Genomic DNA, 27,988 nt, shown 5'->3' on the forward strand with positions numbered 1-27,988 from the left:
CGTGCTGGGTCCCCCGCCAGATGTCCACATCTCCGCGAGTTCCCTTAGCTCGTCCCTGGAGACGGCGCCGAGCGCAGGGGCAGCGTGATTTATGGATCTGTGCACGGCCGGACCCGAAACCTCCCTTCAGAAGCAGGTAGACAATAATCCGAAATGTGACTGTAACTTTTCATTGCGGCGCTTCATGTTTTGGGTCCATGGGAAGTTTAGGCGTCGGAAAATTACAAATGTCAAACCCTCTCTTAATGTTCGTAAACAGACGAGCTTTGTTGGACTTGGTTCCTCCAGAGCACAGGAGGCACGGTTTGATTATGACAGCTTATAAAACCTTTTCCATTAGAAAGATGCTCATCTGTTTTGTGTTAGCTTTTTTTTCTTGGGGGGGATAGGGTTAAAAAATCATGCTTTCCCATATTTGGCTGCTTTACTTGCTTTTTGGGTGGGGGGGGGGGGAGGTGCCAGAATTGTGCTGCCAGGCCCGGTCCAATTATGTATTCAGTCATGCCATCCTCTGCTCAAATGAATCTTGACGTTTTTGAAGGGAAAAAAAAGGGGAGAGACGCACGGGGGAGCTTAAAGAGAAATGTAAAGTAACGTTATAAAGCGAGATGGCCTTCAGATCAATTTCTTAGCGACGGGTTTCCCTCCCTTTCCAAAGTAAACTAAAACGACTTGGTGCACTTCACTGAACGCCTAAACCAAATGGAGTTTGAGCGAAAGCGCGTTTAATTCCTATCGCCTCAAGCCAGCTCCTTTCACAGAAACGTAAGATCAAACGGCCTGAGCTAAACTTGAGTTTAGAGCTGCTTGTTACCGTAGGTGAAGCATTGTTCCCTTCGGGTATTTCATAACAGTTTTGACTTCTTGAGTTCAGTTGGCTTTCAGTGCATCACTGCGAACCTTTTATTGGTTTCTCTCCGTGGGCTCCTATTTGCTGTCTCTGGTGGATCCGTAATTGTAAGGGGTGAGGGCAGTGGCTGCCTTTTTATTACCCGGTCGTGTCCCCTGACCTAAGTTCAAAGCCTAAAGTGAGAGGGCAAACCTTGTATCCATGGAGCCCCTGCTGTTGGGCAGCCGACCTTGCTTTCCCCAAACTTCTCTGACCTGTGATGCCAGCTGGAACCAAACAGCCTTTTATCATGCTTAGTGCTGATGTTAATGGCATGCAAATGAGACAGATGGTAAAGTAGGCATGTACTGTACCTATGCACATCGCAAAAACTTACCTACGCGTCTCTGAGGTGTAGTTCCACCTTTGCATTTAATGTGTCTGCAAAATAGTGTAGTGCATGTTCTTTTTCATTGTGCTAATAGGTAACGAGCTGTTTTGCAGCTCTACCTCATGAAGGTAATTGTTGTATTGGACTTCCTGAAATGCTCATTTAAAAGCCCGGTTAACATGCATAAACAAAATTAAAGCTGGTGATAAGTGTTGGTGCACTTTAGCTGACTGGCCCCTAAGACTAGAATCTAGCCAAGTTCTGATTTAAAAGTGCTCTTGTAGATAGACTTGTAATTGGGGACGTGGAATCATTTGGTGACAGCACAGCTGTCTTGGTGATGGTGTACATCTTATAGTAGGGGGGGGCATAGGCAGGATTTCAGGCCTGACCATGGTAGGGAAGGAACAGCCCTTAAAGGGGGGCGGGAGATATTTTGATGCAGCTAGTTGAGATTGTGTTGCTCGGCACGTAGTGCTGCCAGAGCATGAGACACGTCAGCTGAAGAAAGTCAGAGCCTTAAGGTATAAACTAGGGGGGGGGGAAAGCGTTTGACTGTTTCCTTTCCTCTGCTCCCAGTGCTCCCACGCTCAGTCGCTGGGTGGAGGGGACTGTTGGTTTGCTTTCCTGGGCTGCAGCCCCACTTGGTGTCTCTTGAATGAAGTGCAGCCTGCTTGACAGTAGCCCTGCCCGCATTCCTCGGCTCCATGCGCGGCGGATTCAGAATGTGGAGTAGGTCCTGGTACTTCCCAGTCCGCTCTGCTGAGCCCAGACTAAATGAATCCTCCAATAGTGCTGGGGAAAAATCAGGATTTCCATTCCCATGGCAAGTAGCGCTCTCCTGTTGCTTTGGGCTAAAGGGTTTTTCCCCGTTTTGTATCTCTGGGGAATGTGCTCAGTACCTAAGCTGATGGCTTGGGCTGGAGGAGACCTCACTTTGAAATAACATTTCAGTAATGCATTTCCTGTTTTTCTCTGTCTCATCCTCTCTAATTGGTAGGAAGCAATAGAAATTCCACTCGTTATGAAGATGCCCATATTCATTTGCTGGGTTCCAGGCCTGTTCTATAAATATTTCATTTCTAAGTACATCTTTTCATACTCTGGGTAAAGATGTGTGTTTGCCTTGTGAGCCTACTTAGTTATGTCGGATTAAGGGTCAGCAAATTAGCTGTAGACGAGATCTTTTTATTAATGTTATCGGTGATGAGTTTTTCAGGGTTCTCCTCTCTCTCCTTTGGGTCAGAGAAGGAAAAGAGCTATTGCACTGGCTACTTGCGTATGCCACATCAGCTCAGGAAGGGTGACCAAAATGTTAAAGGATATGGAAGAGCTCCCCTGTGAGGAACGGCTGAAGAGATTAGGGCTCTTCAGCTTGAAGAAGAGATGGCTGAAAGGAGAAATGATGGAGATCTATAAAATCATGAATTAGGGAATAGTTATTTACCCTTTCCAATAGTACTAGGACTAAGGGACATTCTATGAAGCCAACAGGTAGCACATTTAAAACAAATCAGTGTTATTTTTCATTCGGCACACAGTTAAGCTGTGGAATTCGTTGCTGGAGGATGTAGTAAAAGCAGTTAGCATAGCTGGGTTTAAAAGGGCTTAGACAAGTTCCTGGTGGGAAAAGTCTATAAATTGTTGTTAGCTTTGTAGACTTGGGAAAGCCACTGCTTATCCCGGTTATGAGCAAGAACTGGGTCTGTTCTTTGGGATCCTGCTGGCTACTTGTGACCTGGATTGGTCACTGTCAGAGACATGATGCTGGGTTTGATGGACCTTTGGTCTGGTACAGTATGGTGGTACTTATAAACTCTTGGATAAGTTTCTCTGCAAGTTTTGGTTTGCACATAATTGTTATGACTGAATCTCATTCTTTTATTTTGCTAGCCTGACAGTTTTCTTCTCCTTTTTTGGGCTTCCAGCTCAATTGGATCCCTCCTCTATTGGGCTACAGCCCTAGGAATCTTTATTCAAAGCTATCTTGATTTATTCTTCTGGGTTTTTGGGGGTTTTTTTTGTTTGTTTGTTTTTTTAATCCCCCTCCCAACTCTGTGCAGCTATCACAATGATAATCCCAGACTAAGGGACACAAGCCACAGCACCCTACAAAACCCGGCTAACATGGACACTAGGTCTGGCCAGTAGGTGTTGTCATTGAGTAATAGGGGAGACTCCCTCCTTCCCAGGGGTTGTGAGCACCACCCTCCAGAGCATCCCCAGTCACCTCGAGGACCGTAAGAACCCACATGGCAGCTGATGGTCTTTTGTCACTCTGTATGTGGCACAGAAGAGGTGCTTGGTGGCGACTCTTCCGTTCCTGGCTGGGGAATGTCATGGTAAAGGCGGTCGACTTACAGGTGCCTTGGGAACACTGGCCAGTGGCTCTGGTACTCATAGTTCTGCTTGCCCTCAAGTCCCTAAAAGCAGAACCTCGCAACCCAGCCTAAATGGCACAGAGCTCCCAGCGGCAGAGAATGGCGGGCGTCCGCCGGTCAGGATTCAGGATTCGCAACCTGCAGCACCCGGTACGGACTCCGCTTCGAACTGCCTGAAAGGGGCAATGGAAATCAGTCGGTCAAACAAGTCCCTGCCATTCCGGGCCACTCCCACAGCGCTCTGCCACTGTCAGCCGGGCCAGGAAACGCATCCCCCTGCCCAGATGCACGAGAACGGGACTTGCGTGATGTCTCTCTGGGTATCAGCTAGGGTTACAGTGCAGCCTGCTGCACCCTTCCCCGCCCGCCTAGCCGCAGCAAAGGTTGCACACCTCTGCTACGTGATTGCCGGCACGCCTCTGGCTTGTTTAATCTTCGTGACCTGAGCTTTCCTTGCCGCTCCCGGGCCTAGGAGTCAGAGTGCACTGTCGCGTGCGGTGGCAGTGGGGAAAACCGTAGTCAGCAGGGTTGTCGTTCGAGGGGAGCGGCAGGCAGGGCTTGCATCGAGGTCTGGAATCAAAACCGTTCGTTAAAATGAGATTCGTTGAGATTAGTTTTGCCAGTGGGAGCTGATTTCTGACAGCTTCTTTCTTTCTTTCTTTCTTTCTTTTCTTCCGTTTTGTGTCTTTGGGAAAAAAGCTTGGTTAAAGTAAATAGAGCCCAGTGTTTGGCTGCTGTAACAAGCACCATACAGCAGTAACTTCTGTGTACAGGACAAAACTACTTTGTTAGAAGCTACTCCCAACTACTGGCTTATATCTTTCTATGATGCATTTTTGTTCCTTGGCAATTCAGTATATCTAGTTGTGATTCTTGTGCCCCTTAACCAAATGACCGTACTGCAGGTTAATGGCCAGTGGGTCCTCCTACCCAGTTAGGAGGGTGTCCTGGTGACACTGGAGAGGCTCTAGATCATCCTTATCTCCTCTGCTGGCAAATTCAGGGGAAGGTCTGGTGGAACAGCCGTGCCTTAGGTTTTTGCTGAAAATTGAGGTAGTGCAGCTGAAGGCGGAGGGGAGGTGCTGTACTAAACGGCGCTTTATCAGGATTTTTATGAAAACACGCGCACACACTCACACGCCAAAAGATGATTATCTGGGGGTGGAGGCGAGCGGTTTCAGACCGGGAGGTGGTCTGGTGTCAGGGGGGTAGGCCGTTCCTTGACAGCAGCTGTCTGTGGGGCTGCACCTGAGGCTACCTGCACTGCTTGTAATTGTCACTCCCAGGAGGCCTCCAGGTGATGTTCAGAGGTGCTTCAGTTAATGATTAAATGCAGTGCTGAAGGGAGAAGGAAAACAGGTTAGACATCCAGCAGAAGGCAAGAGATTGCAGACTTCTCGTTTAAGACCTCGGGAGTGGCCGGAGCTGGCTTGACATCTCCCTCCGGGACCCTTTCCACTTGCTGTAAGTAGAGCTCCATCGTGCCACTGTTCGATTTTGCTGTGCATCGCTTGGAATTGCTGCCCTAGGTCAGGCTTTATATGCCCTCTTTCAGACCGGCACATAAGCAGGGTTTCGCGGCACTGAGAGACCAACATCCCAAAGACTGAATGTCAAAGCATTGCATACCACTCGACACAGACTCTGGTGTGGCTCTTCCGCCTAAAGGTGTTAGATTGAAAGCCCTCTGCCACCCTGGCTTATTACCTCGTAATCAGTAAAGGATTTAAGGCAGCACCTCATTTAAACACGGGCATGGTTCTTTTAATCTGATTGTGGGCTAAGCGCTGGCAACTGTGCCAGTGAACACCCAGGTTTTATCGGCAGCTGGTTTCCCCTTGAAGATGCAAGTCTAGGCTTTCGCTAGTTGTGGGAAAAGGCTGTTTTATTTCTTGTCTGGAAACTTCCAGCAGCCTTTTAGCAATATAGAAGCATATGAGAGAAAGCAAGATTCTCAAAACAACCCTAAGGATGTGAAAACTATCATTTTGTTTTAATTATATGTAATAGATAGTGTATCAGGAAATTGAACTTGATAGATATTATTGCCTGCCTATGAATCCCATCCCTGTAACCAGTCTTTGTATGTTTGTTTGTTTGAGATGTAACTGTGAATGTCACTTTGTAAACCATTGTGATCAATTCAAAACTATACACCACAGAGAAACTTAAGATCACAAAACAAAGGACTGCTTATGGTTCCTTCAACTCGGTAAACACACCAAATGCAAATAAGAGACCGCATGTTTTCAACAGCAGGTCCCTACCAGAGTCTTTTTACGTCAAATAGCAGATAGAAAGAGCTTCAAGCATGAACTGAAAACATGGCTCTTCAGAAAAGCATACAATTTAACGCCCAATAATCTGGTACCACCCCTCATCAATACCAGAGTTTAACATTAACAGAGCAAACCATTCACAACAAATGATGAGATGTTAATAGAGTGAGCAGCACACCGATGTTTTTAACGCGAGCAATAATTACGAATGATATAATGTGTAATGCTTAGTAGGATTAGATCTTGTATTTATTTTAAACCAACGATGAAAATGCACATATGTGAAATAGAACAATAATTGCACAAATATGATCTAGGTACAGTAACTAGTTTAATTTGTGGTGTTGAACTAAAAGGTGATCATTAATTATGATTATGTATGCAGATCTTGTAAACCATTGTGATCTACTTTTGGAACAACGGTATATAAAATGCCTAAATAAATAAATTACATGGAATGACAGTATATAAAACATAAAATGCCTAAATAAATACCAAAAAAAATCATTTTCTCCATTGCTTTTCTTTTGCAACACCTGCTGGATTCTCCTGAAAATCTGGCATGCAACTCTGGGGCACTACAAAGGGTTTTCAGTATCTCTGTTCTTCCTGCATTACAAAGTGCACTGAGAAGCTTCTGTGGTTAGGACATTTCTGCACATAGATAATTTTTTTAGTCATAGTAATTATACGGTAGAGAGGCAGAGAGATTCCAGCTGATGGCCTGGCCTGGTTCGTATTGAATCCATAACGCTCCAAGTTTTTACTGTCCGCGTGGGGCTGTACTGAAGGAAAACAGCCTCTAGGGCGAGTCTGGATCTTTAATCTGTCTGTTTCCTCTTTGCTTTTGCTCTGTTGTCTCCCTTTGACTGCTGCATCAAGCTGTCCTGAGATTCCCTGTGGACTGTGAGATCTCATCCTCCAGTCCATGCCCATAAGCAGTCACCTGGCAGGCATTCTCCGTCAGGCAGGACATCTTCCCTACTGCTTCTTCCCAGGATGATAAACCTCCGCCCTACAAAGCTACTCTCCAGTATTTTCCGCCTAGCATCTTTTAAAGAGAGAACAAGCATATCTTCCTTTTCTGCACATCAGACTTGGGCTGAGAAATATTTTTTGCACACTTTGTGTGTGATAGAAGAAGATTCGCTTACAGGATTCACTTATGAGGTGTCAAAAGCAAACAGTTTCCTCCTTTAAAAAGGATACCATCGGATGTGTGGCACCACATCACAAACCCCAAATTTCATGCCCATTATCCACCTTTTGTGCTATGTTTTAGCGCTCTACATCCTCAGATAATGGCATTCTCTATTGGCTGGGATGAAATGTCTCTTTAAAGAACAGAGTATTGAATTGGAAAAAGTTGCCAAAGGATCTGGTGGCATCCTCAGGGTTGGAGGTTTGATAGCAGGTGCTCAGCAAACATCTGTCTGGGATTGGTAAAGACACAGGGGATCCAGCTTGGAGGCAGTAGAGTTGAGTTAGATAACCACTCATGGTTCCTTCTAACCCTGTCATTCTCTGATTTTTGTGATCTCCCACCATAAGGAACCGTAAAGAAATGCGGCCAGGTTGCACAGTTCCTGTGTCACCCTGGAGACTGGTGTTTAAAAATATCCAGCTCCTCTGCCCTTTCCTGCCAATTAAAACCAGTACTATGGAAAGTCTGTTAACACATCACAGCTCACACTCTCCTCCAGCCAGGATTCCCAGAAGTTTATTGCATGCCGGGTGCAAAGATTAAACAGGTGATCTCTTACCGTACCTGCTGGTTCCAGTTACTGGACAGTAAATGAGTTGGACAGATCTGCATAAGCAGGTTGCAAGATGTGGACGGAGCCAGAAACTTCTGAATGATGAAGGGGCCGATAGGGGAAACACCACAGAACAAGGGAGATGACTTTGAATGAGTTCCCAGAAGTTTAGTCCTTCTAGACTGCCAAAACAGAGATGGCCTACCCATGAGGGGTAGTTCTGGCCAGCTGTGAAGGGAAGACACAGGTCAGACTTAAAGCTTCAATTGAGTAGATTTTGGGTAGGCCAGGCAACTCCCGGGGGAGGCGGGGGTACAGAAATGAGAGTCATAATCCAGTGCTTCTATTGTTAGGATATGTTAAAGCTTGGGTGGGCAGTAGTAGATAGCATAGAAAGTCTGTCTCCTCGCACCTATGGCCAACATCAAACCTCAGGCTGCTCAAAGTCTGAGCAGGCCTCAGAAGAAGTTTTAAAGTTAACTACCAGCAGAGAGTTTGAGACTTTACACAACAAGGTATGGTGCACGTCGAATGGCGTTTTCTAATCAGCACCCTCTATGACAGTCTTTGGTTTGGTCCCCAGGAAGTGAAGATGTTATAGATAAGGAGCAGAGCGTGGCTGCGTGGCATACAGCATCACTACGTGGCACGGTACCGTAGTATATTGCAGGTTCAGGTCTAGCAGCCTGGACATGATTTGAAGGCGGTTACTGAGCAGGCAGACAACGTCTTGAGACTCAAAATGAAAATCCAAGCAAGGCATTGGGGTATTAGACCAGGATCTAACAGCTGCACAGTCGCAGATTTCCTGCATGCAGGAAGACACCCAGAGCCCAGATATGGCTACGGCCACAGGCGCCATCCATCACTCTCGAAATATGGTAGGTGGTCTTCAGGTCTCCCCTTCACCAATAAGAGTTTTGGCGCCTAATTAGCTCAGCTGCAGGAGGGGGGGAAGTGCTGCGCCAGCTTCTGGGGGGAGGGTTTGAGGAGCGGTGGTGGGGGCCTCAAATCGGGACCAAAAAAAAAAAATCGCCAACGCTGCCACCTCCCCGTGCGCTGTCAGGAGCAGAGCGGCCCCTGCAGCTGCAAGAAGCAGCATCTGCTTCCTATCCAGGAAGTCCGGAGCAGCGCCCCCTGCAGAGCAATTCTCCATGGCAGAAAGAGTGTGACCCACTGGCCGAAAAAAGAAATAGCTTCCTATCCTGCCCCGGCAGACAGAAGAAGACAGAAATACAGTCCGCGGAGCTCCGAGAACCTTCTCCCCTCCACCTCAGCAGTCAGAATGAGCGAGGTTTGTGGAGCCGCAAGAAGCAGCATCCGCCTCCCACCCCCAGAAGTCAGGAGGAGTGTAGAAGTACCGTGGGCCTCCTCCACCTTCTCTGCATTTAGGAAGTGAGTGTCCCGCGGACTGAAAAAAGGGCCTTTCGCTCTGCCCCAGCAGTCAAAAAAAAGCACTGCCTGCAGAAGAGAGAGAAAGGAGGAATATGTGTATGATTGATCGTGTGTGTGTGAGAGAGAAGCAGTACAGGAGCATGTTGCGCGTCAGCTTGGGAGAGAGCCTGGCCCGTTTTTGTTTTCCTAAAAGGAAGTGTATCAGTGTTTTAGGACCTTGTGTAATATTTGCAGTGATGCTTTCTCATAGGTAGGATTGTTACTGTTTGAGTGCTGGCAGTTAGGAGGTTTACAATATTGTAACTGCAGTTCAGTTTATTCCTGGCTTTCCAAGGTCCAAACCCACACCCAAGACCTAATATCATATGGGTTCCAAGTGGGTGGTTGTTTTTTTTGTTTTTTTGCATGGTTTTCTGGTTGGCACTGCAGCAATGTATGTAAATATAATGTACATGTTGTAAATGATATTTTAACCTCAGAAAGTCCTTTCTCATGTAAAATCTGTTATAAATGCACAATTTTAATTGTGTGGGGAGGAGGCAGGGTGCAAGGCTGACTAATACCCATACACCGGCCGTAGGGAAGGAGTGAGAGGGAGGACTGGTTGGCAGACGACAGTGAAAGAGGGGGGAGGGAGCAGAGGTGGGTTTCAAGAGGAGGCAGTTGTTGAGGGGAAATACAAGGGCCAGACAGCTGGAGATGGTACATGGAAGACTGAGAGGGGACAATAGTTGGGGAGGTAGAGAACTGGAAGCAGAGAAGGGGGAGAATCTAGATGAGTGAATGGAGAGGCCGAGATAAAGGGAAAGATCGATATTAGACGGGGGGAGAGAGGGAAAATGAACAGGAGATCCTGTAAAGGAGGTAGGAGATCAAGAAGAGGAAAGCAGTATTAAGAGATGAGGACCAAAGTGATTTAGAAAAATAAAATGTCCAGAAAGCAAGGGTAGATAAAAGCATTTTATATTCAGTTTAGTGAATGGAATATGTCAGCTTTGGGAATGTGCAGCTCCATGATATTTTATTTTGCACAGTACAGGAGAAAATGTTTGTTTCTATTTCTCTAGTGTTGCACAACATGCAGAGTCTGGCGTCTGGGAGTTTTTGAATGAAGGCTTATGGTACCAGGATTGTACTTGTTCTGATTGAGCTGGAATCCCAAAGGAGCAGGAGGAAACTGCTCGGGTAAAATAAACATTTAAGAGTCTCCCAGCTTGTGTTGTGCTCGGGGTGAGGGTGCATATTTTCACTTGGCCATAGGTGCCAAATGGCCTGGTTATGACTCTGAAGACACCACTAAGGTTCCCGGGTTAATTGTGATGTTAGATTACATGGATGCTAGAGTATCTTCCCCTCCATTTATGACTATACAGAGCCTTACCACATCCCCCACCCACCCCCACCACATTGTATTCAGTTTGATGACATTCAAAAAGACACAGTGACCCTTTCATAGTAACTCTTGGCTAGCTCACTGGGACTCAGGCAGGAGGAGGTGGCATAACCACAAACCTGTTGAACACTGATGATCCAATGGCACTATCTATCTATTTATTTGCAGGGTTTTTTTCTATACCTACCATCATCAGAGATATGCCGGTTTACAGTTAACTAGGGATAACGAAGTGGGAAGATATCAGTTACAAAAAACAGGGGTCATAAAACTGGGGGTGCGAGAGAAGAGGCGCACGGGAGGGAGAGTAGCAGGCAAGAGGATAGATGCATTTAATACTTGGGTACAGATAAAGATATACAACAGCCAACATAGCTACACAACAGTTGTACTAGCTGTTGTACGTTACATGCGGTTACAGTAACAAATGTTGTTAACAGACAGTGGACCTATTTTACATGAGAATAATTCTATATTTAAAATGGGAGGTAGCATGAGAGGTAATAATGCAGCAGCAAATTTAAAAAGTATAGCATCATAACGCAGTATCAGGAATACAACGTACAAGGTTAATAACTACAGCAAGATTTGAGAGTCCAGTATTTGAGAATCCGGATTCGCGAATCTAGTATCTGCATATTAGAATTGAACGTGGCAAAGGTTCTCTATGTGACAGAGTATCTACAGATGAGTTCTGCAGCAGAGTGTTACTTGCTGCTTTTCTTTACAATACATTTTTGGGATCTGGTGTGTTTGAAATAGTTGTTTTGGATCCTTCTCTTTATGTTGCACTCTGAGATGGACCCTTGTCCTGGGACAGTGAAGGAAAGTCTCCTGAAAGGGAACAGGAGGTAACTGCCCCCGGGGGCGGAGCAGTGGAGAAAACAGAGGCTGTGAAGAGCTTCACCACTAGAAGCCCGAGGTCCCCCCCGGGAGGAGCCCATAGGGACCTGGGCCTCGCAGGGTCTCCTGAGAGAATGAAAGTTTGGCGTGCCCATGGACACAGGGGGAGCGCGATCGGGTTCGAAGTTGGAGGCTGGTTGGAACAAGGAGAACCAGAACAGAGTTGGGGATGACAAGGCGAGGAACAGAGCCAGAATCTGGAGATGAGGGCAGGCAGAGGTCAGTCTGAGGAATGGTCAGTAAAGCAGAGGGCAGGTACCGGAGGTCTTGAGGCAGGCAGGTCAGGAGCAAGCTGAGGTCAGTACCAGTAAGACAGTCTGAGGGTATTACCTGGGTAGACAGACAAATGAAAACGGGAACAAGCAGGATGCAGGAACAAGTCAGGAACTGAACTGGAACAGAAGGATCCTGGAACGAGACTAGGAACAGGCAAGAGCAGGAACAAACACAGAGGCAATCTTAGAGCAAACCGACCCGATTGCCAAGGCAAGGAAGCATAGACAGGAACTTCCTTATATCGAGGGATCAATCAGGGCGCGCCGCGGAGCTAGGACCCGCCCTTGACCCTACATGAGTCCAGACACTCCGCGCGTGCAGGGGCGTGGCTAAACATGGCAGACGACGCCGAGCCTCAGCGTGAGGCCTGGCACGCAGTGGAAGGCCCGGCGACCGCCGCTGCGGGACGCCAGGGCCTGGCAGGGCTGGCAACTACCGCAAGGGAGGTCGTCCTGGGACCCGCTGTGGAACCATGAAGGTGAGCAGGCCCGTGCGCGGGACGGCCGCGTTTTTATATCTGATATTTCTGTTGGATTCAGTTCTATTAAAGGCCTTGGAGTCCATTTTGACAACTAAAGTGTCATGTTTCTGGAAGTGTTTATCAAAGTTCTCTATCTCTGTTTTCTGTAACTGCCATGTGTTCTCTGTGATGGAGAAAAGGAAAAATGCAAAGAAGGTCAAACCAGTTTCAATACAATAAACGTGTGTGTATAATTTATTTATATTCTGCTTCTCAGGCATTTCAAAGTGGATTACCTTCAGGTACTGTAGGTATTTCCCTGTCCCCAGAGGGCTCACAATCTGTCTGTACCTGAGGCAACAGAGGGGAAAGCTACTTACTGCTCTAACCACTAGGCCACTCCTCCCCTTATAGAAATAACAGCAGCAAAAGTCCATACAGCCTCCCCAATCTGCCCATCCATGCCAACCCTCAGCTTTACAATCCCTCCCACTCCCTCAGAGATATCCTGTGTCTGTCTCAGATGCTGTTCTTGTCTCCTGCACCTCCACTGGGAGGCTTTTTCCATATATTTACCATCCCTTTCGGTAAAGAAATATTTCCTTCGATTACTTCTAGCCGCCTCCTCTGTTCCTGCTGACAGAGGGCAGATGTGGGCAGTGCACGCTCATCTCTCCTGCTGGCTAGACTAAGTGCTTGGTGCTGCTGGGTTTTGTGTTGCAGCCGGCTTCACACCTGCAGGGAATAATGGGCCCAGTACAGCTGGATCAAAGGGAGTCTGCTGCCTAGTGCCTGTCTGCTTGCCTCCACCACTGAGAGCTCCCTGAGAAGGAAACGCCTGGTCTCCCATACGAAGCTGAATACATAATTCATGTTAGGGTGGTTGAACAAGCCGCTGGGAAAGCAGATGCAATAACCATGATGTGTGTACACGGAAAGGATTAACTGTTATGCACCTGCAGAATAAATCTTGCCCTTCTCAATTAGCAAGTGAGCAAGGAGAGATTCTCTTTTTTTTTTTTTTTTTTTGGCTAAAATCACAAGCATGGAGTCTGAGCCCTGAGCCAGGCACTGCTCCTTTCTTAGTCTTTTGGCTGAGATGGACAACCTGTACAATATGGGCCTCCACAGGTCCCCTCTTCAGATGTTTTATCATTTCCAAGAGCTCACTACAGTAATATCCTGTATCCTTTCCAGTGGGTGATGCGATAAATGATAGGTCTGAATGAGTTTGTAATTATTATTTATGAATGTAATTATCGTAACCCGCTCTGAGCACTAATAGCAGAGAGAGTGGGCTGTAAAAATGTATAAACATCACAACCTGGAAAGTATCCTTTTTCTGGGACTGGTTCAGCTTCAGACATTTACGCCGTTAGCTGCAAGATGTGCTGCACAGCCGAGCCATTGCGTGCCAGTGGTCAATATGGCCTCGGCGATAGGTGCTGCTTCCCGAAGGCCATGCTAGCGCCATCGGTGCAGAAGGGAAGAGGTTGCCGCCTGCTACCGTTGGAATCGCCAGCGAGGCTGACGGGGGGGGCCTTAGGAGGAAGACGAGATGAGCAGCCTGCTCTGTAGAAAGGAGCACAAAACCAGAGCAAGGTCAGCCCCCACGGCCCGAAAGAAGAATTCATTCTGTCAGCTGTGGGGGCTGAAAAGGAGAATGCTGCTGCTTCAAAGGGGGAGGGGGAGAGTAAGTGAGGTGTGAGAGAGCAGCTCTGTAAATATAAAAAGCTTGGGCCTGGGGGAGGGTAGTTGGGAGGTGGTTATAAAAAAAAAAAAAATTGTTCTGAACTCGTGTTGTGTGTGGGGCTTGAACACTGAGAAGTTCAAGAAAAGCTGATTTATAAGAGAGAGAAGTACAATCTGCATGCGTTATTTTCCACTCCCACCACCCCTAAATGCTGCTAAACGTGTGGAACCAAACATGCATGTTGAGCCAAGTTGTGAGAGGGCAGTTTTCAGACAGGAAATGTACACACTAATCGCTCTTCACCCATTTAAATATCCTTGAGGTTTATCCTCCAGCAAAGAGCGATGGAATAAAAATAAATGTCCCGGTTTATGAACCAGGACAGCGTCTCTTTTAAGATTTGCTCATATTAAGGTACCAAGCCAACTACCTCCTCCTTTTGCTGCTGCTTGCGATCCCTGGGTAGACTTTTTAATATGTGCTTATTTGGTTTATATATTCTTATATAATTTAAATGTTTTATCAGATATTTTAAGTATTTCATTTCTATGACCTGTTTTTGGAATTTTAAATGTATTTAACTGTACATTTGAGAAAAATTTGTAAACCGATGTGATGTTTGCTACGAACATCGGTATAGAAAAACAAATAAATAAATGTGTGTGTGAGAAACTGAGAGTGAAAGTGCAGTGAGTGAAAGTCTGAGAATGTGCCACAACCCCACCTCGCATATCAGCCTACTAATCCATGACAATCTCTGAGCATCTGGAAATCAAAAGATCCCAGAAAAGACTGGGGAATGTTTTTTTTTTTTTTTTTTAAATCCTTATTTATTTTAATTATTGGGCGTTAATCTTTGAAATATTTTATTGGTGTTTGGGAAAAATGTTATGCATTTTTTTAAATTATTTGATCTATTCTTTAGCTGTTTTGACTTATTCTTTTTATTGATATGGTTTTACTATTATTGATATTTATATTTCTTGATTGTATTGTTTTATGAGAAATGGTAATGTTTCTGGTTTTTTTGTTTGTTTTTTCTATGGTTGCACATAGTACAGAATTTGGCTTGTTGTAGTTTCCAGTTCAGTTTTTGTCTGTACATTTCTATTTATACATTTTGATCTCTTTATTCTATATTTGGTGAGGTCGGTTTGTGTTCTGCAAGTCCAACCAAGGTGAGATTTTTCTGCTAGTGTTTAGTTTCTGTGTAGGAATCTATAGCATCCTGACTTGTTCTGTTTCCTAATAGGTATATTAGTGTTTTATATAGTTTCATGCTGTTGCTGTTTGAGTGCTGGCAGTTAGTGCTGTTGTGATATAGAAAGTTTATTGTATTGGAATACTGTTTTCTCATGGATTTCTGAGGGTCGAGCCCATGCCCAAGATACATTATAATAGATTTAATACTATATGGGTTCCAAGTGTCTCTTGCTTTGTTGCAGGGTTTTCTGGTTTGCACCACAGCAGTGCATGTAAATATAATTATGTGTGTGTGTGTGTATATGTATGTATATATATGTATGTATTGTTGTAAGTGATATCTTTACTTCATAAGACTGTACATTGAATATCTCTTTCATGTAAAATCTGTTACAAATACATAATTTTTAATTGTGTGGGGGGGGGGGGGGAGGGGTGCTCGGCTGTAAGGTTTGCCTGGAATACCTTTTGTCCCAGCCTTGGTTATTGTTGTTCAAATCTTTAATCGGAGTCTCTCAGCTCGTGGTGTCGTATGTTTTGTGTAACGGGTGAGAGTGCAGTTTTTTTTACTTTTTTTATTTATTTATTTAAATTCTTTTACTATACCGATACTCAAGACGAGGTCTGGCCACAGGTGCCAAATTGCCTGGCTACAGCTCTGCTGCACAGGACTTGGGGACGTTCCAAGATTTGTTTGGGGGTGGGGGTGGGGTTTGGAGGGGGTCGGCAGTTTTTCTCCTCCTCCTTCTGGGCTGCCGGCTTAATCAGAACCGACCTCTGCTGAGACTTGAAAGTTCATTCACGGTACGGTTTTTCTCTCGTTCCCCAGCTATCGCAGTGGCAGTCCTCAGCTCGGGGACGGAGCACTGCACACCAGCACCCTAGTCTTCGGTACTAGGCACAGCCACTATGCAACAGCCAAGACCCCATTCGAGCCCCCCCTCCCCCCCCCCCAAAGATCTCCTGGATTGGGGCCAGGCCCCAGTACAGCAGCGGCAGTGTTAGGCTCTTGCTTCTACTGGAGTCACTTCCATCTCCTGTACAGGCTAGAAAAAAACCTGCAGGAAATGCAGGCACGGTACACCTGGCAGAAAGTACAAATCCTATTACTCTGCAATAAAAGGAGCTAGTAATCCTGAAATATGTCCCCTGTTTATTTTGCACAACCTCTGATGGATGTTTGTGAGAGGAAGAGTCAAAGCCCAGGTCACTCTCGCTCTACCTACCAAATATATGATGGGTCAGGGGGGGTGCCATTGTAAAGGACCATCAGGTTTATTATAATCCTGGCTACAGCTTTAGCAATCAGCCACTAAAACAATGGGACCACCCAGCAGGAATGAGGTTGGAAATTCCAGAATGCTGGAATGGCCCAATCCCAGTATTTAGAATCAAATAATTGATATTCCTCCCGTCCTGTCCACCCAAACACGAACCCAACACAGCTTTCTCCTTCACATGTCTAAAAAAATGTGCAATTTATATTAGGGGTCGAAAATGTAGCTGCCTGCCTCATTACCTCTGTTCAGCAGCTGCCAAAACATGCAAGCAGGGAGAAGAAATAAGCTTGTCGTCCAATTACAGGTGGTTGTGTCAACCCTCTCCCTACCAAACTTTGTTGCAGCCATTATGCCTGGTGTCCGCTAGTTTCTCTGCTTTTCTCCCACTTGTCCTGCATTGCTGGTTCTTTTGTGATTGAGAGAAGATGCAGCTCCCCGAGAGCTATGTCCTTTGCTGAATTATGGTCGACCACTAGATGTCAGTATAAGCAGTGTAATTCGCTGATTGTCATAAACCACCTTCTTCCTCTAACATGTCGCTCACAAATGTCTCTTTACTATTGGTAATTAATTCAGTAATCCGTGTACTTTGCTTTTTCTATTCCCAAGATTTTGTCCATCGTAAGGAATCATGGCAAATTTCAAAGGCCATGCTCTCCCCGGGAGCTTTTTCCTGCTCTTCGGCCTGTGGTGGTCAGTGAAGTTCCCGCTGAAATACGCCTGCAAAAAGAACAAGAAGATCTTTTACCTCGGGTCAAAAGCTGGATTTCAGCGGGTCGAAATTATTGAAGGGACGGTGAAAGCAGTCTTCGCACTGATCGGTGAGCAGGAGTGTGCATTTCGTTGCTTTATCTCCACAGCAACTGAAGCAGGGATGCATTGAGGAAGCTGCTACCTACCATCTCTGCTTGTTTCTGTGCTGTACAGATATACATAAGAGCCCCTGCTCCATAGAGCTTCATTCCTTAGAGCAGAGCTTTCCAAACTGTGTGTCGGGACACGTTAGTGTGTCGCCTGCAGTGTGCAGGTGTGTCGCGCAAGCCAGGTCAACTCTGATGCGAGTTTGGGCTTTTTTTTTCCTAGAGATTCACTTTTTTTTTTCAGTTTATGGGTTGCTTATTATTGGGTGATTTTTGCTGTCAATCGCGTTTTTTTGGGGGGCTTGGTGGGTGGAACGAGCCCAGCCATCCTTGCATTGGCTGCTGCTGCCGATGAGGCCTGGCCATGAGGAGTACTGACTGCAAGCAGCAGTGTCTGGTGATCATGGAAGGGAGTGAAGCACTTAACTGGCAACAATCAAAAAGACGAGGGTACATGAGTGTGGGGGCCAGACATGTGCTGGGGGGAGAGAGATGAGTGAGTGGGGGGCAAACGTGCTGGGGGGACAGACATGTGCTTGAGGGGGAGAGATATGAGTGTGTGGGGGCCAGACATGTGCTGGGGGGAGGAGAGAGATGAGTGTGTGGGGGACAGACAATTTGTTTTATTATTGTTTCTCATAAATTATAACAATAACATGAATTTTGGAATATATATTTTTAATATAAATTTAAGGTTTTCATGAGATAGGTTGTGTCGTGAAACATTTTATTTATGTATATATTTAAGGAAACATACATAAATTGTCGAAATGTTTCGTTCGTTTAACCTTTAACCTCTGGTTTACTAGTAGACTGAATTACCGTGTCGTGAAATTATGTTTGTCTAAAAAGTGTGTCACCAACATGAAAAGTTTGGAAAGCTCTGCCTTAGAGGAGTGCCATAATTTTTTTTTCTTTTTCAGGACAGGCTGATTCGTCTTGGTTTTATCCCGTGGGACTTGGAACGCATCTGTGTATGTTTGGGGTGGGAGGTAAAACAAGAACTGGACTGGCCTGTTTTGAAAAAATGAAGCCCACTGGCAACTTCACGTTTATCGTTCAATGTCTCTAACTTATCAATGAAGTCTTAAGTTGTTGGTGGTTTTGTTTTTTTTTTCCTTTGGTAGAAAGAAGAAATAAAAGGTTAGATTTTTTTTTTTTCCCCCCCCACCAATAAGCTACCCATTAGGTAAGGGGGAACCAGCCCTGAACAGGGGTGTCCTCTGGTGTTTGTAAAGCTTTACCGCCTCAGCTTTTAGTGTATTTAAACAACACACTTGGTATTCTTAAACTAACCGGGCTAATAGGTCCATCCAGCACTTCCCTTTGCATGGTTCCTTGTATTAGAAGAAAATATTTGGTAAGAATTATTATTATTAGGATCAAATTCAAATAGTGCCTCCAGTGAGCATCCCTGGCTTTTTCAGTATGGCACCGCACCTCTCCTGGCGTGCCGGGGGCGGGGCTGGGGACTGCGTCAGTTCCTATTGGGTAGAAGCAAGGATGAGAAGAGAGGATTGGCCAGGGGGGGACAGAAACTGAGAGAGAAGCATGGGCAGCCCCAGCCGAGACTGCCTAGGACAAGAAGATTGCTCTGAAATTAGAAGTGAATACTCAGAGAGTAAAAATGCAGAAAAGTTCTCCCGAGGCAGTTAATAGGTTAACTATCTTGGGGTATGTCTCCAGGATGCACTTAGCTTTGCTTTTTATGCAGATGGCACTAGAGCAAATAAATTGTTCGAGGCAGTGCCGTAGCTGGAGAGCGAGGCTCCTTGCATGCAGGAAGCGCCTCCAGCCATCACCATCTCTACCTCTATCGGGTGGATGGCAGTAACTGCCAGTGCAAACCCTCTCTGACAGCTCACTCTGCTCCTCCCTGTGCTCCTGTGCTGTTCTCTCCTTCACACAGCCCCCTCTACATCCATGCCACAGCATTAAATAACATATCTCTTGTTACAGGTTTTTATTTTTTGTATTTATAACATGTGAGAGGAACTGTATCCTCAATGCTTTGGAAAATAATACAGGGAAATACAAATAAACTATTTGAGGGAACAATGAAAGAAAAAGTGGACTTTGTGCTAGAGCAGTTTGAATTATTGCTCCCTCTTACGCAACTGAAAAAGCAAACATCCTTATGTAGCCTGTTGGATCAATCATCACATAGGGAATTTCCCTCTCCACAGTTGACTGAGACAGAGAACACACCCCTTTTATGACCTCAAAGTGGACTGTAAGGGAGGTATTGCTAGTAGTCTCTGTCTCCAGCAACTATGGACACGCAAGGACAACTCCCAGAGCCTGGGTCCGGTCTCAGTCTTGTTGAGTCCTTGTTGCTCTAGGGACAACAACCTCTAGGGGGTTGATTTTCCCAGTGGGAGTATTTTCCTAGGATTTTCCCTGGTCAAGACCCTGGGGACTATCCTTGTACCTTGATGGGTTTTTCCTGGACTTCAGAGGAGCCAAAGGAGTCAAGGAGCCTTTAAAAAAAACAAAACAAAAAAAAAACAAGAGGGAGGGAGAGCCAGCAGGACTTTCTTTCTTTTTCTCTCTCTCTCTTTTCCTTCCTTCCCTCTTCATTGCCTTGGTGGGAGGCATAGAAAAAAAGCCTCTAGCAGCATTGGGAGGGAGCCAGGACTGCAGCAACAGCAAGGCCTCAGATGGTGGTGAGGACATCTGTTTCTCCAGGATGCAGCTTCCATCCCAGAGGGACAGCAAGCAAACATCCAAGGGATGGTTTAGAGCCTCCCCCCCTATGGGTCATACAGTTCCCCAGGACTGGGGAAGTGTCAGGGTCCAGGAAGGAGTGAGCCTAGGGTTCTCCTAATGACTCGCAGGAGAAAGGGGAGTTCTCTTTGGAGGATGATGACTCCACCAGTTTGGCTCTTCTGGGTGATTTCTTTAGGAATATCAGATACTTCCACGAAAGACCCAACTGCAGGGGCTCCTATTCTCCAGGGCATTAGGAAGTCACTGAAAACATCCCCACTACATAGCACTCTGAGGCACATTGCCCTTACAGAATGGAATACGGGGGGATAAAAGGGGGAAAGAAGTAAAATCTACTCTCTCCCCTTAGACATTGGGTCATCATATTGGTCTCAGCAGTGACATGCAAGACCACGATTCCTAAGAGGTTTCAACATTTAAAGGACTCCCAAGACAGGAAGGTAAAGGCAAGGTCAAGAGAAAAAGCATCAAGCTCAATAAACAGGTGAGAGACAAGCCATTAGACTGGCTCTACAGCACTTCCTACCTTTGGTAAGAGGGAAGCCAGTCAGGGTACTGTCAGACAATGCTATAGCAATAGCATATGTCAACCAACAAAGAGGCACTCGTAGCCACTTGCTGGCACAGGAAACAGCCAGCCTGTTTGAGTGGGCAAAGGAGCATCTCTTCCATCTCTCAGCTTGCTTTATAGCCGGGAAGGAGAACCAACAAGACTGTTTGTTTGTTTTTCTCAGCAGGAACCGGCTTAACCCTGGAGAATAGGCATTAGATCCAGAAGTCTTTCAGATGATAGTTGACCATTGCAGATTTAATGGCAATGCAATCAAATGCCAAAGTTAGCATGGTTTTCAGTCGCAGAGTAGAACTGGGATCCAGTGGCAAGAACGCGCTCCTATGCCCATGGCCAAGGCTTAGCCCCCTATATGTCTTCCCACCATTCATAAGCAAGACAAAGATGATAGGATGACCAAGAATAGATGTTCTCTAGTAGCCTCAGAGAAGCCGAGGAGGCCTTAGCATATAGCTCTAGTAAGACTGCTGGATGAAACCCCAATGAAGTTGCCTGGGGAGTAAGGTGTTCTCTGCAAAGTCCGGTTCAAATGGAAGACCCATCGCCATTCTCTTATGGCTTTGGCCTTTTGAGAGGATGCACCTGTGAAAGAGGTTACTCCGTCATCTGTAACTTCAACTATTTTAAGGGCATGGAAGTTCTCCATTCGCCTACCCAATGTCAGGGTTTGAATATTTGAGAATATCCAAGCCAAACAGGACCTCTTCCCCTAGAGAGCAGATATCTTGAACACTAGATTGGATAAAGGATTGGCCCTTGGTTTTCTGAAGATTCAGGTAGTAACCATTCTATGCTACAGGGGCCAAGTTAGGGACACCTCAGTCATGGCACACCTAAATATAGGGAATTTTCTTAGAGGGATAAAGCTCAGCATGCTAGTTCCCCAGTGGGACCTTGATCTGAACCACCTTTTCAGCCGATAATGTAGGCATCTGTCTTTCTAATAGCAATCTGCTCAGCCAGGAGCATCTCAGGACTGCAGGACCTGTCATACAGGGATCCTTATTTAATATTTCCACAGGATGTGGTTACCTTTCATCTAGTCCCATCTTTCCTGCCCAAAGTGGTCTCTGCATTCTATGTCAATCAATTTATATCCCTTCCTGCCTTCAACAGGGGTGATGGTCAGGAAAGGGTAAGAGCTTTTACCTCTGGATGTGCAGCATATGCTCCTCGGATATCTGAAAGTAAAAAATGCCTGTAGGAAACGGGACAAATTCATATTATCTGGAGACCCTTGGAAAGGGGATGCGGCCTCCAAGGCCACTGTAGCCAGGTAGATCAAGGAGGCAATAACATCAGCCTACCTACTATCAGGTAGATAGGCCCCGGCAATGCTCCAAGGCCACTCTGTAAGGGCACAGGCATCGTCTTGGGCAGAGGCAGCTCCAGCTACCCCAGAAGAAATCTGTAGGGTAGCTATCTGGCCATTCTTACATTCTTTCATCAAGCATTACAGACTGGATGTACAAGCCAAAGTAGACACTGCCATTGCAGCAGGAATTATCAAAGCAGCCCTATTTTCCTCCCACCCATTAAGGAATAGCTTTTGTAACTCCCACAAGTGAGGACTGGTCTAGCAGGAAGATAAGGAAGGTTAAATTACTCTTACCTGATGATTTTCTTTTCTTACGACCTGTTAGACCAGTCCAGAGCCCGGGCATGAACACAAAGCACACCTTTTTACTGCCCTAATGGTGCTTGGTTTCTCTTTCTGTTGGTGTACCTCTTGCCTCACTCAGAACAGTCTTGTGGGCCCTATGATACATAACCTTAAAAAAAAAAAAAAAAAAAAAAAGGAGGGATTAATGGTCACAGTGCTCTGGCAGGAGGCTACTGGCAACACACTTGGGCCACTCTTCCCTAATACCCCACAGTGAGATCATAAGAGGTGTGTCCTCTTGTCTTCACCTCCTGTGCAGGGGGAAATCCCATATGTGACGACTGGTCTAGCAGAATTCAAGGAAAGAAAATGATGATGTAAGAATAATTTAACCTTTATACAGAAGAGGTTTTCCACATCCTCGTCTGGTGATTATATATATATATATTTTTTTTATAAGGGGTATAATTTTTCTGCAGCAATAAACTGCACAAGAGAGCACACTGGGAACTGATGTATAAATCAAGCAGTCCCACAGAGCCCATGTGTCAGGCATGTTTTGAGGTGGAGCAGTCACCCTGTTTCTCCTTGTTCTGTAGGTATGCTGGCGGAGCAGTTTGTCCCCGACGGGCCCCACCTGAAGCTGTATAACTACGAGACACAGGGCTGGGATCACCTGATGAACTGGCAGCATTCCACCATGTATCTTTTCTATGGGCTGTCGGGGGTGGTGGACGTCCTGACTCACGCCACGAATGCCATCCCTGTGGCCTTCGACAGGCTGATGCTCTCCATAGCCGTCTTCATAGAAGGTGCTCCTTGTGGTGCTATTTAAGTTTGTGTTTCCATTCGTGATTTGCACGGCCTGCAGAATGAATGAGATGGAAGCACGAGGAAAGGTTCTTTTATTAATGTTAAGGAAAACTCAGTGATTGGTGGTATGGGGGTCAAGTGATAAGCTAGGCTCACTAGAATGGCCATTACTCATACAAATAGTTTGTTGGGGCCCTGCTGTGATGGTAGTTTGCCCTCCATCTTTACCACGTATCAGGAGAAGATGCTGTTGGTCAGCAGAGTAAGTCTCTTAAATCACATGTATGCAAAGTATATCTCATGAATATTCAATATGGGTAGCCCTGAAAGCAGAGCTGCAGTTGAGCAGTGCTGAAATTTATGTGGGTTTCCATAATGTATTGGAACTTGAGAGTAATATATTCAGATCATGTGTGGGATAGAGGTACTGATATCAGTTAACTTTTGGTTTTCGTAAATGCTAAGTTTTCCCAATCAAGCGAAACAAAAAGTGTTGATTTCAGCATTTCTTTCCTAAGAGAGGTGTACTTGTTAGATCCCGGCCTTTGATCGTCTTCACGGTGCAGAAGAGCTATCGCAGGACGACTCTTTGTTTTTTGTGCCGGCCCAGCCTGACACGTCCCTGCCTTGTCCTAGGTTTCCTGTTCTATTACCACGTGCACGGACGCACCATGCTGGACGCTCATGTTCACATCTTGCTCCTGACGGCCATCTTTGGCGGGGCACTGTGCATCTTTCTGGAAGTCTTCTGCCGTGGCAACATTGTCCTGGAGCTGCTGCGGGCGAGTCTGTGCATCCTGCAGGGCAGCTGGTTCTGGCAGGTGAGGGGGGGGCTCCGCATGGCGTTGGCTTCAATGCCGAGGATCAATTGAATCGGCACTTGGTGCATTCTGCCCATCTCCTGCTAAGTCCGTTGAGAAACAAAAGATGGCTTTTGGAACTCCCGTCTGGAAGGAGGCGAGCAATAGTACTGTAGATTAAATCTGAACTAGAAAGCATTAAACTAAATGTCTTCCTGTCCCATTCCCAACTGGACAATAGGGGGGGGGGGCTAGAATCAGCTAGCCCCACAGTGGAGGAGGCCCAAGGGGGGACTGAGTTAATTGGCGGTAATGTTACTCTGTATGGGACGGTTGTAGAGGGGGACTGTGTCTGACTTTTTGAAGCTCCCTTCATCATTGGTTATGCAGTCTCCTGAAATTCAGCAAAGTGAATCTGTGCCTTCTGCATGCCTCTGGCTCGTTCATGACAGAGACTGACTTAATGGCCAAAAAAATCCAAAGATGCCACTGAGTCCCCCCCCCCCCCCCCCCCCCCCCCCCCCCCTTGAGCAGCTGGTCCCCCACCAGGGGAAACGAACCTCCTCTCGTCAGCTGTTTTTCTTTTCTTTTCAGATGATAACGTCTACTTGCTTTGTCATTAAACAGATTGGCTTTGTGCTGTACCCTCCCAACGGTGGTCCTGAATGGGATCAAAAGGACCATGGTAACATGATGTTCATCACTATGTGCTACTGCTGGCATTACGCCTTTGCTCTCCTCCTCCTGGCGGTGAATTACACGGTAGTCACCTGGTAAGTATGGGATATCCTGGCACTGGAAGCCATGGCTAGCTGGCGGAACGGTAGCCGCGTTGCGGTTTTTTTTTTTAGCAGATGCTGTACTTGCAGACGGCTTCTGCCTGGGCTTTGGTCAAAAGTAGGATAGAGTGGGACACAGGGGGAGTGAGCAGTTAGCTGGGGAAGACCAGCATGAAAGGTTCTTAAGTCTGGGCTTCGTGGCCCTTAAACAAGTCTGACTTCTCTTTTTTTTTCTGGCTAGCCAGCCAATGCAAATTAATTTGGGTGAATGCAAACACATCTCATGAATAATCATTGTGAGCTGCCAGAAAACCACAATGGGCTTGAGAAGCCCTGACTTCAATATTTGTGTCCGTAACAGGTCGTTACAGCACTGGAAATGTGCTTTTTCTGCATTTAGGCCAAATGTTGATTGATACGGGCAGTTGTTCACCACTGGTTTCCCATTCTTTAGGGATTGGGGTTTAATGCTTCATTTTTATGATTTTTAAAATGGTAAATGATTCTACAGCTGTGTGAAGATGAGAAGTATATTTAGAGAGAGAGTCTGCAGCATCAGATACAAGAGTCCATAACTGGGGATGCTCCTGGAAGACCGTGGGATCCAATCTCAATTACGTGTGTGTTGGTGAGAGAGCTGGGATTTTGGACTTAACATGCCGTTGTGATGTGTGTGCATATGCTGCATGTCTTTCAGGGTGGTTCAGATCAAGATGAAGGCGGCCCAGCCTGTGGAAATGGGACTATTGAAAAACTCGGAACGGGATCAGGAGTCCGAAGATGAAATCTAGGGGGTTTTAACACAGGCTTGTTTACTTGCTGGCACAGTGCCTTTTTTGTAGTTAATCTGATCATTATTTGTGCAATTAGACATGCTTTTGGCTTTTTGAGCATCTTAGCCATGTTCGTGTCCTCCTTCACTATATTTCTGCGTATGTTGGTGTGTGTATGTGAGAGCTCTATGTACGTTTCTATGGCCTGGAGACAGGGCATATCCAGTGTGATGTCAAATTTACTCATCCTACCTAAGAAAACAAGCACCTGAGCCCCTCCCCCCTCCTTTTTTTTTTTTTTTTTTCCCAGGCCCATGTTTTCCCGGAATGCTCCTCAATAGTCCATATTACATAATATATAGGATTGTCTGGTCGTTGGTTATCTTGTGTGCTTTGGGATGATATTAGCACCCGATTGTCGTGGTCTGCTCGAGACATGATCCCTGCTCTTTTCTGCTGGCCATCCGCTTACGAGCACTGCTCCGGGACTAAGGTACATAAATGCCCCGCAGGATCCACGCAGTCCTGTCTGATGAAGTGGTCCACTCTCTGCGAGGAGAGTCTGTGCGGCACAGCCTGTTTCCAGGCTCCTCTCCCTCGGTTCAGGGAGGTGTCTGCACTAGGGATCAAGCTTGGCCTTTGTTTCTCATAATAAGATGCATGCAAAGACAGAGTAGTCCCAAATTAGGAGGCTAGGAAGCTTTGATGTTTGGGTTTTCGGTCGTTGACGTTCCCTAGACCAGCGCGCCCCCAACCTTTTTGGATTTTGCGGCATGCTTTGCAGGTTGCTTGGCCCTTGAAACCCGCCAGTCTGGATTTCACACAGTCCTTGCCCTGCCCGCTTGATCCTGACTGTCTTTCATGCCCCATGGTGGGCCTCTGCATGGGGAGTTTAAAAATTAGCTCTTTAACGTTGCTGGAGTTCAGGACTATTACAGGCAATACTAAAGAATTATTTTGGAATAGTTTATTTTATTGAAACTTATTTTGTTTTCACACTTAATACATAAATAGTTCAATTTGATAATGTTAGCACGCTTTAGTAATGCAAGATGATAAACCAAACAGTAGGATGTGGCTTGGAATCTGTTGTCAATATTTGCTTCTCTGTTAGCTCTGGTAAACATGGGCCGGATGGTTGGAGTGTCTACGTGTAAGAATTAGATTAGAATTAGACGAGAGGGTCAGTGCTGATCTGCTCTGGTTCTGTTCCAGCTGGGAGAGATGCTGAAGCAGTCCACGTGGCTCTCTTAGATATATCAGGACTGGGTGTGTGACATGACCTGGAAGTCAAAGGCCAGCCCCGGAGGGAGCTGCATCCCACGTTCTCTTTGCTGTGTGGTTTGCAGAAACAGCATGGGCGATGGGAGAAGAGCATGTATTCATGTTGGTTCTGTTTACTAGGAAGAGATGGGACGATGGTTGTAGAAAAGAACAAGGAAACTCAAAATGACCACACAGTTTACATGGATTTCTGCTGTAAAAGATGCACTGGTGAATTGTATCTGGAATATAACTGTACTGTACTTTTAAGACTCAAACCTTGTTATTACACCATAGCTCAGTGTCTATCTTACTATGCTCCAAACGCCACGGGAAGGGTGCAGAATGAATGTCGTGTGCAAAACCTTTTGCTGTGACTGACTCAGGACTTATAACTGTGCCCCCCTGGAAGGTTTCTCTTGTTCCCATCTTTCTGCTGCTCTGCAGTCTGGCCCTGCAATGTGGTAGGTGCTGCTGCTGTTTGTAGCCTGCAGGCAAAAACCTGATCATGTGTTTGGTACCTCATGGTCTGGTCACCACTGTGCCAATAGATCCCTCACTACTGCTGCTGCTGCTGCTACATACTGAAGCCTTAAATTGTTTCTTTTTGTGTACAATTCTAAAATCAAAGCTGTTGTGTTGTATAAATTGTTCCATGTCAAGCTTCATCTGGCACTCCTTCAGTCTTGTCACAGTTGTGGCTTCCCCTCTTTTTGAGACCGTATGAAGGACAAAGAAGCTCGTTGGCCGACAGATTAGCTCTGCACTATCCAAACCAAGAGCAACCTTTTTGCTGTGGCCAGCTAGACAGGTTTCTGTTTGCCAGCAGCGTCGGGGCTTTTGCTGTCTCTATGGAGCTCTTGGAGTAGCTAATTCAGACCCTTGAATTTTGCTTCAAAGCTCAGAATGAAATGAAATGCTTAAATGTTAAGAGTGAAGAAGATGGCATGATGGTGTGGATTTTGTTTCTCTTGAGATGTGACCTGCTGCTCCTGTGGCTCCTCTGAATCACAGGTTGATTTTGGGGTACAACAGAGTTATGGGAGGCCTGACCTGGTGGGTGGAGGGTGGGGTGTGCTGTCCAAGTCTCCTTCTTGGAGTATGGCACCTTCATTCTCCTGAAGGATGACTTTGGGGATTTCTACAACACAAACTCTTGCTAGAAATGAACCATAGCAGTTCCCCCAGTTTCTTAAGCTTCAGGGGATGTGAAAACCAAGGGAGAATCTGTTTATCTAGCACACGAACTCTACGTTATCTTTCTGACAATAGCATTTGTGTCAGCTGCCTTCTTCAGACTATAATATGGATGGAAAGCCATCAAGTTTGTAAATGAGGAATGTTATTTTGCTATGAAGTGATAAGATAAATTATTGAATTCATTCTCTTTTTTTAAGTATTGTCCAATAAAATGTACCTTTTTAATTATATTTAAATAAATTTCATACATTTTTTAAAAACTATGCTGATCTTTGTTAATTTGTGTTGGAAAAAACCTGCTTCTACTTTGGGGAGCTCTTTACCAGGGAAACATTTGGGATCGATCTCCGCTCTAG

The 27,988-nt window shown here is 45.9% G+C and overlaps 1 protein-coding gene across 1 annotated transcript; it reads left to right on the forward strand.

Moving 5' to 3' along the window:
* On the forward strand, window positions 1-27,892 carry TMEM45A (transmembrane protein 45A). Its single transcript, XM_029578874.1, has 6 exons — window positions 1-136; window positions 16,850-17,061; window positions 22,604-22,816; window positions 23,454-23,638; window positions 24,245-24,390; window positions 25,094-27,892. Exons 2-6 carry the CDS (start codon window positions 16,872-16,874, stop codon window positions 25,185-25,187), a joined length of 828 nt encoding a protein of 275 aa, XP_029434734.1. The 5' UTR covers window positions 1-136; window positions 16,850-16,871; the 3' UTR covers window positions 25,188-27,892.
* The last annotated feature ends 96 nt before the right edge of the window (window positions 27,893-27,988 follow it).

This window comes from Rhinatrema bivittatum, chromosome 15 (assembly GCF_901001135.1).
Source record: "Rhinatrema bivittatum chromosome 15, aRhiBiv1.1, whole genome shotgun sequence".
Lineage (NCBI taxonomy): Eukaryota > Metazoa > Chordata > Amphibia > Gymnophiona > Rhinatrematidae > Rhinatrema > Rhinatrema bivittatum.

Excerpts from the sequence above, each read along its gene's own strand:
- TMEM45A (XM_029578874.1), top strand. The coding sequence starts at position 16,872 with ATGGCAAATTTCAAAGGCCATGCTCTCCCCGGGAGCTTTTTCCTGCTC. Across the intron at positions 22,817-23,453 it reads CATAGCCGTCTTCATAGAAG|GTTTCCTGTTCTATTACCAC; the intron begins GTGCTCCTTGTG and ends GCCTTGTCCTAG. Across the intron at positions 24,391-25,093 it reads AATTACACGGTAGTCACCTG|GGTGGTTCAGATCAAGATGA; the intron begins GTAAGTATGGGA and ends CATGTCTTTCAG.